The sequence below is a fragment of the Brassica oleracea genome, chromosome C5 (genome assembly GCF_000695525.1).
Source record: "Brassica oleracea var. oleracea cultivar TO1000 chromosome C5, BOL, whole genome shotgun sequence".
Lineage (NCBI taxonomy): Eukaryota > Viridiplantae > Streptophyta > Magnoliopsida > Brassicales > Brassicaceae > Brassica > Brassica oleracea.
In genome coordinates this window covers 34,952,346-34,966,770 of record NC_027752.1, presented here as the reverse complement: position 1 = coordinate 34,966,770, position 14,425 = coordinate 34,952,346, and the positions used below count along the sequence as shown (strand labels likewise).

The following is a 14,425-nucleotide window of genomic DNA, read 5'->3' as shown; positions in this document are numbered from 1 at the left end:
AACCTAAAAGGTTCTAGCAATTAACTCACATCAGGAAGATTAAAAAAAATCAAACAAGCTTAAACAGGGTGAAACAAGACGAGATTTAAGCTTTGAAAAATAGATTAGGGTTTTGGATTTTATTCTGCAAAGACATACGGCTAGATGTAGCTGTATGTATGCGGCTGAGGATTTAAATCCTTTTTGGTTTTGTTTTGAGTTTTCTGAAGATACCTGAACATTTTGTGATGAGTTGAACGGTCTGTGAGGAGAGAGAGCTGTTGTTGGTTGCTGACAGAGAGAAAAGGAGGTGACTGGAAGAGCTTTAGGAGTCGCCGGAAAATAGCAAGAGATCGTTTGGTTTCTGATTTATGGGTGGTGGAGTTTTGGAAGGGTTTAGAGACAAGGTCGTGCTGATAACGGGTTGTGAATGAAGAGGAGAACTTGTGTGTATTATTAGGTCGACCAACTGGTCTTTATATACATATGGTAATGACGGTCTAAGTATTGGATCGACATGAGATCGTACTTATCTCTAACTAGATAAAGACTAGCAATACGTAAGATAAACACCAACTATAATGTAGATAAATACAAGAGTAGATAGACGCCAGTATGATCCTGCGGATGGGCTTGGCCTGTCTTGCTACACGTGCTGATAAATGGGTCGATCACTAAATGGTTTATAACAGGTATCAGTTTTCATGTTTACTTTAAACTAACTTTTTTATTGAGAAGGAAAAGGATTTTTATATGCGTCTTTGTGACGCCTAAATAGTAACGTAACTAATTATTTGTCTCTATAAAAAGATTACTGGGCAAGTTAAAGAAAAACCCTAAATTTTTTTTTTGCTTGAAACAATGACAAAAATATCTGATCTTTCACAAGATCTTATAGAGGAGATACTCTCTAGGGTTCAGTTAACATCTCGGGTGAGATCCACTTGCAAACAGTGGAACGGTTTATATAAAGATGAAAGCTTTACAAAGAAGCACCTGGGTAAAGCAGCTAACGATACCATGCTGATCATGGTGTGTGATTCTAGGGTTTTTTTAGCGAGCGTTGATCTCCAGGGACTCCGTAAGCAAAAACGTGGCTTCGTTGAGCTATCTACAAAGCCAATAGGTCAACTTAACCAGATCACGGTATCTGATCATGTTTATCATTGGGATGGCCTATTGTTTTGCCTTCCCAGAATCGGTTTGCCCGTGGTATGCAACCCGTATTTGGGACAAGTCAGGCAGATCAAACCCAGAAAAAAATTAAACATCTCGGGTAGTTATAAGTATTGTGTCGGATACGACAACAGCAACAACCACAAAATCTTGAGGTTTCTGAATCACTTCCGTACTGTTGAGTGTGATATATACGATCTTAAATCTGATTCATGGAGGGCTCTTGAAGTCACGCCTGACTGGATAATGGAGGATTATTATCAGATGGGCTTGACTTTGAAAGGAAATACTTACATTGTTGCTCAGAATAGAAAAGCAGAGATGAGAGATTTTTTAATTTGTTTTGATTTTACAAGTGAGAGATTTAGACATTGTCTTGATCTGCAATCTTACTCTAATTCTTACCCTCGTAATAGAGACTCTGTGATTCTATCTGCTGTTCGAGAAGAGCAGCTTGCAGTGTTAATTCACCGCGTGGATGCATATGAGATTGAGATACGGATAACAACAAATATTGAGGCCGATGATGTGACATGGACAAGATTCTTGAAATTTGATGTGAAGCCGCTCGAGTCCAGTGCAGCGTTTTGGATGTTTCTTCGGCATGGGATTTTCTTCGTCGACGAGCAAAAGAAAGTGGCATTGATCTGTGAGAATGACTTCGGTAGAGCTTACATGATTGGAGAGGATAATTACTTCAAACTTGCTCTCGTAAAATCTACAGGTTGGCGAGTTATGTGCTCTTATGTTCTGAGTTCGGTGCAGATTCCTAAAGGTCCAGTAGATGCATGAGGCAAAAGGAAAGTACGAGATTATTTTTTTGTTTTTGAAAAATTAATGTTCTGCTGATTTGAAACTAAAGTTGATGTAGATATAGAAAGTAAATACTCAAAATATCTTAGCTCAAATGCCCTACGTCTAGTGTAATATATATATATGTTGTACATTCATTCTAAAATAATCATTCAGCCTATTACCTTATATGGTATCAGAGCTAAGGAAAACCTAATACACCTTCTGAAAATTTTTCGGCCGCCATCATCTTCTTCATCTCTTCCGCTTCTTCATTTCTTCTTTCATCACCATGTCTGTATCTCCGGCCAATCAGAGTGAAACTATCAACGTTTCCGACTCAAGAACCATCACTAATGTCAATATGACAAATGTGACTAAGCTGAACTCCACAAACTATATCATGTGGAGTCGCCAGGTTCATGCATTGTTCGATGGGTACGATCTTGCGGGGCATCTCGATGGCTCTGTTGAGATCCCACCACCCACCATTGACAACGACGACGTTTTCTCCACGAATCCGCTGTTTCTCGTATGGAAACGTCAAGATCGTCTAATCTACTCGGCTCTTCTTGGAGCGATCTCGACATCACTCCAGCCTCTCCTCTCTGCTGCGCAAACTGCGAATGAGATCTGGACAACCCTGTCCCCGACGTACGCAAAGCCGAGCCGAGCTCACTTCAAACAGTTGTGACAGCAACTCAAACACTGGAAGAAGGAAGAAAAGTCCATTGATGACTACCTGCTTGGACTGACGACTCGGTTTGATCAAATTGCTTTACTCAGTAAACCTCTGGATCATGGAGATCAAATTGAGTATGTGATTGAAGGTCTTCCAGAGAAGTACAAAGTGGTCATTGATCAGATTGAAGGGCGGGATACACCACCAACTCTCACGGAGGTTCATGAACGTCTTCTCAACCATTAGGTCAAGCTGAAGACGGCTGTGGTTGCTTCTCCGGTTCCTGTTTTGGCGAATGCAGTGACATACAATGGCAACAAGCAGAGCAACAACAACCGCAATCAGCAACGCTATGGAGGCTCCAACAAGTACAACAACAATCGCAACACAACCTGGCAACCCCAACAGAACTACTCTCCACGTCCTGACAACCGTCAATCCCGTGGCTATCAAGGAAAGTGTCAACTGTGTGGCATTTTTGGACATAGTGCTCAGCGTTGCTCACAGCTTCAGAGCTTTGGCTCTTCCTCCGGTCAGTCCAACAGCCTTGCTTCCTGGAACCGCGTGCGAACCTTGCGGCTTCGCCTCAGTACAATCCAAACAATTGGATCTTGGATAGCGGCGCCACTCACCACCTGACGACTGACCTCAACAACCTTGCGCTTCATCAGCCACAATGGCGGTGAAGAAGTCACCATTGCAGATGGTACCGGTCTTTCGATCTCGCATATTGGTTCCGCTATACTTCCCACACCTTCTCATTCTTTTCCTTTACGTGATGTTTTATACGTTCCTAATCTCCACAAAAACCTTGTTTCTGTTTACCGTTTATGCAATTCTAACCAAGTATCGGTTGAATTCTTTCCCGCTCATTTTCAGGTGAAGGATCTCAGCACGGGGGCGCGATTGCTCCAAGGCAAAACTAAGAACGAGCTCTACGAGTGGCCACTTCCACCTACCAAAATCACCACCTACCTCGCCTCACCATCACCAAGAACATCACATTCTTCGTGGCACTCAAGACTTGGTCATCCATCTTTACCTATTCTAAAAACCGTTGTTTCGCAATTTTCATTACCCATTTCTGATTCAATAAAACAGTTTTCTTGCATTGATTGCCTTACCAACAAATCCCACAAACTTCCCTTCCACACAAACACCATAAAATCCGACAAACCACTCCAATACCTCTATAGTGATGTCTGGACATCTCCGATTGTGTCATCAGATCACTACAAATACTACCTCATTTTTGTAGATCATTTTACCCGTTATACTTGGCTTTATCCTCTCAAACAAAAATCTCAAGTTCGAGAAACCTTCATTGCCTTCAAAGCCCTCGTAGAAAACAGATTCAAGACCAGAATTGTGACACTTTACTCTGATAATGGCGGGGAATATATTGGTCTACGGTCCTTTCTTGCTGCCCATGGAATCTCCCATCTTACCTCACCACCTCACACACCCGAGCACAACGGTATCTCTGAACGGAAGCATCGCCATATTGTTGAAACTGGATTGACTCTCCTTGGGAAATCGGCAGTTCCGAAATGCTACTGGCCGTTTGCTTTTGCAGCCGCTGTATATCTGATCAACCGTATGCCATCTCCGGTCACGCAAAACGTCTCTCCGTACGCGAAGCTCTTTGGCCAACAGCCAAACTATCAGAAACTTCGTGTGTTTGGGTCTCTTTGTTTCCCATGGTTGCGACCGTATGCACAAAACAAGCTCGATGTGCGATCAATTCCATGTGTGTTTCTTGGTTACTCCTTGACGCAGAGCTCATATCTTTGCTTTGATCAAAGGACACAAAGACTCTACTCCTCCAGACATGTTCAGTTCCTTGAAGATACATTCCCTTTCCGTACGAAAACATCTCCTCCAGCCCCATCTCACCCTCCCTCGGAACCTGAACATCCAGCTAGCTCAAATCCCGAAACCATAGTGGTACCACTCGGTCAGACTCGTTCCATCGTGCCACCGTGCTCTGTCCAACACCAGAATCTGCAGCAGTCATTGTCTCCGACGAACTCCTTAGCTTCGCCAGACAATGCGAGTCCGTCTATCCCGAGCTCTGATCCACAGGTATGTTTCCTCACCCTTTACCTACAGATACCGAAACCACAAATCCAAACCTTCCCAGTGAACCAGCTCCCACAAATGCACCCCAACCACCAAACTCACCTTCACAGTCAGAAACCCTTAGCCAAAATCCTGCTCCGCCAGCTCCTCCTAACCAACACTCCATGAGAACCCGTTCCAAAAACAATATCACCAAACCCAAAACCAAATTTTCCCTCAATGTCCAAACCCGTCCCATTATCCCAACTACCGTGAATCAAGCTTTGCGAGATCGAAAATGGCGCAACTCAATGTCTCTTGAGTTTGATGCTATTACACGGAATCATACTTATGATTTGGTTCCACCGGCTCCAAATCAGAATGTGATTGATACTAAGTGGATTTTTACTCTAAAGTATCTTCCTAATGGTGAAATTGACAGGCATAAATCGAGGATTGTTGCTCGTGGATTTAATCAGCGATATGGTATTGACTATGCGGAGACTTTCAGTCCAGTAATCAAGTTAACTACGGTCAGCTTAGTTCTGGAACATGCAGTCCGTAATGATTGGACGATCAGACAACTCGACGTCAATAATGCTTTCCTTCAAAGAACTCTCCAGGATGAGGTATATGTATCTCAACCACCTGGTTTCGTTGATAAGGACCGGCCTCATCATGTCTGTCGTCTGCGAAAAGCTCTCTATGGGGCTTAAACAGGCCCCACGAGCTTGGTATGAGGAACTGAAATGAACTCTCTTGGCCGCTGGTTTTTGAAATTCGGTTGCTGATACTTCCCTCTTTACTTATAGTCATGGACAACATCTGGTCTATATCCTTGTCTATGTCGATGATATTGTGGTCACAGGAAGTATAATCTCCTTGGTTAATCAGTTCATCACAATGTTGGCTAAACGGTTTTCGATCAAAGATCTTGGGCACATTTCGTATTTCTTGGGTATTGAGGCAACACGGACATCAAAGGGTCTTCATCTCATGCAAAATAAATATATTCAAGACTTGCTAGCCAAGACAAATATGCTGAATGCAAAGACAGTCTCTACGCCTTTAGCCACACATCCGAAGTTGACTCTGAAGTCAGGCACGCCTCTACTCAACCCAACTGATTATAGACAAGTTGTGGGATGCTTGCAGTACTTAGCATTCACGAGGCCGGACATCGCTTATGCTGTTAATAAGCTCTCGCAGTTTATGCATCAACCCACCGAAGATCATTGGCAAGCAGCTAAACGTGTTCTCCGCTACCTTGCAGGTACCCCAAAGAATGGTATCTGGATACGCCGAGACTCACCTCCGACACTTCATGCGTACTCTTATGCGGACTGGGCCGGTGATCCCGATGATTACATCTCCACCAACGCCTACATCATATATATTGGAACTACACAGATATCTTGGTCTGCGAAGAAGCAATCAGGTGTGGCAAGATCCTCAACAGAGGCCGAGTACCGCTCAGTTGCAAACACAGCTTCCGAACTCATGTGGGTCTGCTCACTCATGAAAGAACTTCACATACCAGTCACCTCTTCACCTGTTATATATTGCGATAATGTCGGAGCTACGTATCTTTGTGCTAATCTTGTGTTTCACACCAGAATGAAACATGTTGCCTTAGATTATCACTTCATACGAGCTCATGTCCAATCTGGTGCTCTGCGTGTCTCTCATGTCTCGACGACGGATCAGTTGGCGGATGCGCTAACAAAACCATCTTGCTTGCGGTTCCAAGAACTCTGTTCCAAGATTGGCGTCAGAAACCTGCCTTGATCTTGCGGGGGCGTGTAGATATAGAAAGTAGATACTCAAAATATCTTAGCTCAAATGCCCTTCGTCTAGTGTAATATATATATGTTGTACATTCATTCTAAAATAATCATTCAGCCTATTACCTTATAGTTGATTCTTGTGGAATAAATCTTGCTCTCTTGTAGAATAGTAGTACATTTTTAATAGCAAAAAGACTTTGATATCTGTCAAGTATCATATCTCTTTTTGTTATATATATCTAGCTCATGTATTATTGCGAACCAATTTCTGGGTGTTATTGCCGACAATTCTTGTCATCCTAATCTAGACTCAATTTAGCCTGCAAGGTGCAACAAACATTATTAAAATGGTAGTTTCATATGCATTTTTGTTGTTGTTATCTAGCTCCTGTGGTTGCTTGTATTGGAAGTTAAAAACAGAGCAGTAATGCCCTCGGATATGAACAAGCATCTTCTCTTCTCTTCTTCTCTTCTTTTCTTATATCCTGTCTAATCTAGCAAGAATTACAAACCATGTATATATATATATATATATATATATATATATATATATGTATATATATCCGATATAATTAAATATTTATGTTTCTTTTATCTTTGGAGCTTAACTTTGTGATTGGGTTTTTCTCAAAAAAAAAAAAAACTTTGTGATTGGGTTCTCGAATATAATCTTGAAGGGATTGGGTTATGCTCCATTGCTTCCACCATAAAGATGATATAGTGCAATTTCTAGTTAAGTAGGGTGCTCTTCGTTTGTACATCTGTGCACTCCAGGCACTCTATTTAGATCTGGATATTGGTTCGTTTGAATTTTCGTTGTGCATTCATAAAATCATTTGGATATAGCTACGTTTGTTTGCTCTTTTCTTTTTATTTTTAACTTTTATCTTCATCTATAGATACATCTGTTAATAAAATGACTAAAATAAACATATTTTAATTTAACTATATTTGACTTTTAATCAGATTAATTTTAATATTTGATCTAAATTATTTTTTCGATTTGGTTGTTCTGAGGAGAAAAAATGATTTTGTAGTGTGATTTGTGGTTTGTCGAGAAAAATTTATGTTTTGTTAAACCATACATTGGATATAGTTGGGGATCTTGGGTGTCTTGTTTTCAGTCAAGTCTATGGTGTCTCTTCTGCTGTCTTTACAAAGACATTTATTTGTCTTTGTAAACAAGATTGTCTTTGTAAAGACATTTGTTTGTCAGAGACTTTATACAAACAAATACCAACATAAAATTTCATCATGAACATTGATAAAATGACCGGAGAATTTCCGGTCATTTTATCTAAGGTGCATGAGCTTTTAGCTTTGGAGTCTCCTGCTGAAGCTTTAGGCTGTGTGAACCGAAGTTATGTCAAGCAAGAGGTTCGTTGCTTCCTTGTGTTGTTTCTGCTGGATGTCTCCTTTGTTCCAGGCCTCGCTTCTTTGATCATCGTCTTGGCCGTTTGTGGGTTTTGAATGATAGTCACTGCTTCTTTAGATTGTGTTTAGTATACTGTTTTATGTTTTTCAGTTTCAAATCTCATCTGCCTCCCTATGTTTAGGATTAGTCTCAGGGAACTTGGTTTGGGTCCCGCCTGCTTAGTATTTCAACATTGTACTATCTTTTGTTCCTTGTTGATGAATGATATTTACAGTGAAAAAAATATTTGTAAACATCGTTTTCTATGAGGTCTGAAGAAGTAACAAAATTGAAGATGCAAAGTGTTTTTTTTTATTGTGGGCATTCATTTGGTGGCCTCATGCTTAGATGGGTTCTTGAAATGGTTTCATTAAAATAACAAAGTGTTAAATAAAAATAACCAAATATTCGTGATCTGGTTCCTCTTTTTTTCTTGACAAAAATATCAGATAAAAATTTCCATTTTTTAGTAGCAACAAGTCAACTTTACATAATTTTAAAATCATGTAAAATTTTGACCTTAAATTAACTTTAGAAACCATATTAGAGAAGGAAGTTTTGAAGCAGAATTAGTCAAAAAAAAAGAAAGAAGTTTTGAAACGCATAATAGTAACCTAAGTTTTTTCCTATAAAAGGATTACTGGGCAAGTTAAAGAACAATCCTAGTTTTTTTTTTTCTTTTGCATCAAACAATGACAAGAATCTCTGACCTTTCACAAGATTTGATAGAGGAGATACTCTCTAGGGTTCCGTTAACATGTCAACGAGCGGTGCTATCCACTTGCAAACAATGGAACAGTTTGTATAAAGATGAAATCTTTACAAAGAAGCACCGTGGTAAAGCAGCTAACGATACCGTGGTGTGTGATTCTAGGGTTTGTTTAGTGAGCGTCGATCTCGAGGGAGTCCAGAACGACAAATTACAACAGTTATTTTACAGTGTTGATTGAGATACAGATTACAACAAAGATCGAGGCCAATGAGTTGACATGGATAAATTTCTTAAAAGTTGATTTGAAGCCGTTCACTGGAATGTTATGGATATTTCTTCGGTGTGGGTATGGGAGTTTCTTCGTCGACGAGAAGAAGAAAGTGGCATTGATTTGGGATAAACACTACCCCAAAGCTTACCTCATTGGAGAGGGGAATTACTTCAAAGTAGCTGCTCTAGGAAATTCTATATATTATTGGGCAGTTGTGTGCTCTTATGTTCAGAGTTCGGTGCCGATTCAAAAAGGTCCAGTACATGCAAGGAGGCTAAAGGAAATTACACAATTGTTAGTCCTTGTCATATGTTTTTTCTTTTTGAAAAAGACTGGTCCATTGTTTCTGTGTTGTTAACTTGATTCTTGTCGAATGACCCTTACTCACGTAGAAGATACCTACAAGTATTATATATTTTTTGAATGATACCTACAAGTATTACATTTAAAACGTGCAAAGAGACTTTGAAATCTGTCAAGTCATGTCTTTTTGTTATTTATCTATCTCATGTGTTATTGAGATTCTATTGCTGGGTATTCTTTCCGACTAAGTACTATATATAGTATAATAATTCTTGTCATCCTAATCTAGATACAAGTGAGAATGCAGGTTACTCCAAACATTATTAGCTACATAGTTTTATATGTATTATTTTGTTTTTATCTAGCTCATGTCAGTGGTTGCTTGTATTAATTGGAAGCTAAAAACAGAGGAAGAATGCCCTCGGATATGGACAAACAACTTCCCTTCTTGTCTTATATATGTCATATCTAGCAAGAATAACAAATCACATATATATATATATATATATATATATCTTTGGAGCTTTAATTACTACGTGATCAGGTTCTTGAATATGATCTTGAATTGGACTTGCTCCATTGCTTCCACCGAAAAGATGTTATAGTACCATTTCTGTTGAGATGTGATGAGGCTTATGAGAAGATAGGTGAAGGCACATAGGAGTTAAGAGCATAAGAGAGTAAAGGAGTTAAGAGAAGGAAATGATGGAAGAGTTGATAGGGCGTGGTACGGACGGATGGACCGTACCATCGACCGTACAAGGTGAAAGTAGGCGAGTAACTTCTCCGGATAACTCGGTTGTACCGTGATGAAATTACATTCGACCAAAACCTTATCCAAACGTTGGAATGGATAAGGGAGGCGCGGCTTGACAGCTAGGACAGGCTGCCGGAAAGGAAGAGCATCTTTGCATTGGATCAAAAAGATGCCCAAACATGTGAGGACTCCCATTGGCTGGTTTGAATTAAAGCATCAGCTCTTCCCTTGCCTTCACATGCTTGCTTATCCTTATGTTTCGAAAACCCTAAGTGTATGGACCTATATATATTGTAATCTCAACATTAAGAAAGATTAGACAGTTCTAAACAATCATTCTCCTTACTCATTTCACTATGATTCTCCATTTGTCTCTAATCAGTCTCTTAATCTCTTATTCTCTCTTATTTTCTTCTCTAATCCTTTCTAAACTCAGATTACTCATTACATTCCTTAAATGTCATATGGTATCAGAGCAAGGTTGATTACAATCTGAGTTCATTGGTGTTTCTCTTAAAGATTCAAGTTTGAAGCTTTGAGAGATCAAGTGAGTGCGTTTGAAGATTTCTTTGAAGTTCAAGGCTCAAGGGTGATTTTGTGTGTCTTTGGGCGATTCTTTGGAGGTTTCTTTGAAGACACAAGAGTGAAGTTGTGTTCTTGAGAGCTACGTGAGTTCTCAGTTCAAGATCTAGTCTTTGTTCAAGCTGTAGATGTCAAGCTGTTCAAGAATGGAGAGTGGTATGAAGATGAAGGTCGCGGTGACATTCAAAGGGAGCAACTACCTAGTATGGTCTAGGATGGTGAAGACTGCTGTGGGAAGCAAGGGTTTATGGAAGCATATCACATCTGGTGAGGCTCCAATGGCTATTACTCAAGGAGGTGACAAGGAGAGCACCACGGAGAGTGAAGTAGAGAAGTGGCAACAAGAAGACATGATGGTGATGTCTGTTCTTCATGCTTCATTGGAGCCGGCTATCTTAGATGCTTATAGCTACTGTGAGACAGCCAAGGAGCTGTGGGACACTTTGAAGAAAGTGTATGGAAACACTTCTAATCCGAGCAGAGTGTTTGAAGTTAAGAAGGCGATCAATGGGTTAGCTCAAGATGAGATGGAGTTTACTAAACACTTGGGGAGGTTCCGGTCTCTTTGGTCTGAGTTAGAGATGCTGAGGCCAAGCACAGTGGATCCAGAGCTGCTAAACGAGAGGCGTGAGCAGGATAAGGTCTTTGGGTTGTTGCTCACGTTGAATCCAAGCTACAATGGCTTAATCAAGCATATGCTGAGGTCCGAGAGACTACCTGATCTTGAAGATGTGTGTGCTCAGATACAAAAGGAGCAGGGCTCAATTGGCTTGTTTGGGAGCAAGGGAGACTTGTCTCTTGCAAATGCTGCGCACTCTGATCTAGAAGAGACTTCACAAGCCAACAAAGCAGCTCACAACAAGTATGAAGACAGGAAGTTCAATGGAAACTGTGATCATTGCAAGAAACATGGACACAAGAAGAGTCAGTGCTGGATACTTCACCCACACTTGAAGTCGGTTAAGTTCATGAAGGAAATAGAGGCAAGAGCTCACATGACTGAAGGATCAAGTGGAGCCGGGCCATCTAACCAAGGAGCTGAAGGAGAGAACCGTGAAGGTGATGGCAAGGCCTTGGTGACTGACACGGGAGCTCCCAACCTCTGAGGCAATGATCATGACTTCATTAGGAGATCCGAGATGGATGCACTCATCAAAATGCTCAAGGATAATGGTAACATTCATGGTTACTCATTTGGTGCATCTATGATTGCTAAAACTATAGAAATAACTCCTAATGTGGCTGATATTGCTAGGATTGATAGAAAGGTTGGAACTGAGCATTACCTTGATAGAAATGTTAGGATTAATGCATGTAGATCACCAATTAGCATGTGCCATAATGCTAGCAATGCATCTAAACCATTAATTGTTGATTCTGGTGCATCTCATCATATGATTAGTGATACCAACTTGATTAAAGATATAGAACCAACTAATGGACATGTGGTAATTGCAAATGGTGATAAGATACCTATTTAAGGAATAGGAAACTTGAAATTGTTTGATAAAAACACTAGAGCTTTCTACATGCCTGAATTTACTTCAAACTTGCTTTCAGTTAAGAAATGCGCAACTGATTTAAGTTGCAATGTTATATTCAGTCCTAATGATGTGAAGTTTCAGGATATTGAGAGCAGCCAGTTGATTAGAAAAGGAATTACCAAAGGGGAATTATACTTGCTTGAAGAGCTTGATCATGTTTCCAATTATAATTGCTCATTCACTTCTGCTTCTAGTTTGAATAAAAATGCATTGTGGCATGCTAGATTAGGACATCCTCATGGGAGAGCTTTGAACTTGATGTTACCAGGTGTTGTTTTTGAAAATAAGAATTGTGAAGCTTGCATTTTAGGAGCATTGTAAGAATGTCTTTCCAAAAACATCTACTGTTTATGATAATTGCTTTGACTTAATTCATACTGATGTTTGGATTGCACCTTGCTTATCTGGAGATCATCATAAGTACTTTGTCACATTAATTGATGAAAAATCTAAATACACCTGGTTAACTTTAATTCCATCAAAAGATAGGGTGATAGATGCATTTAAGAACTTTCAAGCTTATGTGACTAACCATTATCATGCTAAGATTAAGATTTTGAGATCAAATAATGGAGGAGAGTACACAAGCTATGCTTTCAAGAGTCATCTAGATCACCATGGAATTCTTCATCAAACAAGCTGTCCTTACACACCTCAGCAGAATGATGTGGCCGAAAGGAAGAACAGGCATTTGATGGAGGTGGCTCGGTCCCTGATGTTCCAAGCTAATGTACCCAAGAGGTTCTGGAGTGATGCTGTATCCACTGCATGCTATCTAATCAACCGGATTCCTACAAAGGTGCTGAAGGATCAAGCACCATTTGAGGTTCTAAACAAGCACAAGCCATCATTGGAATACATGAGAGTCTTTGGATGCTTGTGTTATGTTCTGGTACCAGGAGAGTTGAGGAACAAGTTAGAAGCAAGAAGTAGGAAGGCAATGTTTATTGGCTACTCAACAACTCAAAAAGGATACAAGTGTTATGATCCATAAGCTAGAAGGGTACTTGTATCTAGAGATGTGAAGTTTATTGAAGAAAGGGGATATTATGAAGAGAAGAATCAAGAAGATTTGAAGGACCTCACATCAGATAAGGCTGGAGTCTTAAGGATTATTTTGGAAGGTCTAGGCATCAAGATGAGCCAGGATCAGTCCACGGGTGGTGGAGGCCAAGAAGGGAGCTCTAGTGCACCTATTGGAGCTGTTCAAACACCTCACCTTGATCATGAGGGGGGAAGTGAGCCTGAAACTCAAGAAAATGGCCAATATGAAGCCGACTTGAGTGAAGAAGGAGAAGAGAGTGACTCAGGCTCTCATAATCAAGGTGATCAAGGCCAAGGAGACATAGAAGCTCAGGCTGAAGTACAAGAACCGAGTGTCCAAGATGACTGGTTCAAGATCAACCAGTATTGAGGAGAAGTACAAGGCTGAAGAAGGATCCTTCTAGCTGGGTAAACACGAGAGTGTACTACAATGCCCAGGCTGTGGAGCATCCTTCTCAGGTCGTGTGCTCCTTTGCTCAATACCCTTAAGAGCATTGTGCTTTTATGGTGAACTTGGACGAGAGTTATGTTCCAAGAAGCTATGAAGAGGCAATGTTGGATAAAGAATAGAAAGAATCAGTAAGAGTTGAGGCAGGAACTATGATAAAGAATGACACATGGTATGAGAGTGTGTTACCTAAGGGAAAGAAAGCTGTGACTAGTAAATGGATCTTCACAATCAAATACAAGGCTGATGGGCAGATTGAAAGGAAGTCAAGACTTGTTGCAAGAGGCTTCACTCAAACTTATGGAGAGGATTATATTGAGACATTTGCACCAGTAGCTAAGCTGCATACAATCCGGATTGTATTAAGCTTGGCTGTGAACCTTGGAAGGGGCTTATGGCAAATGGATGTTAAGAATGTCTTTCTACAAGGAGAGCTTGATGATGAAGTCTATATGCATCCGCCACCAGGTTTGGAACACTTGGTGAAGAAAGGAAATGTGTTGAGACTGAAGAAGGCCATTTATGGATTGAAGCAATCACCAAGAGCTTGGTACAACAAGCTTAGCACTACCTTGAATGGCCGAGGCTTCAAGAAGTCTGAACTAGATCACACTCTCTTCACTCTCATCACTCCCTCAGGTATGATAGCACTCCTTGTGTATGTTGATGATATCATTATCACATGAAGTGATAAGGAAGGTATCAAAGTAACCAAAGAGTTCCTTAAATCCATGTTTGAGATTAAAGACTTGGGAGAAATGAAATACTTCCTTGTGATTGAGATATGTAGATCCAAGGAAGGTTTGTTCATGTCCCAAAGGAAGTATACACTTGATCTCTTGAAAGGTGCAGGTGCTTATGGAGGCAAGACAG

At 40.4% G+C, this 14,425-nt stretch overlaps 1 protein-coding gene across 1 annotated transcript; it reads left to right on the top strand.

Moving 5' to 3' along the window:
- Nucleotides 1-840: 840 nt before the first annotated feature.
- On the top strand, nucleotides 841-1,947 carry LOC106345103 (putative F-box protein At3g19560). Its single transcript, XM_013784362.1, has one exon. It carries the CDS (start codon nucleotides 841-843, stop codon nucleotides 1,945-1,947), a length of 1,107 nt encoding a protein of 368 aa, XP_013639816.1.
- Nucleotides 1,948-14,425: the final 12,478 nt, after the last annotated feature.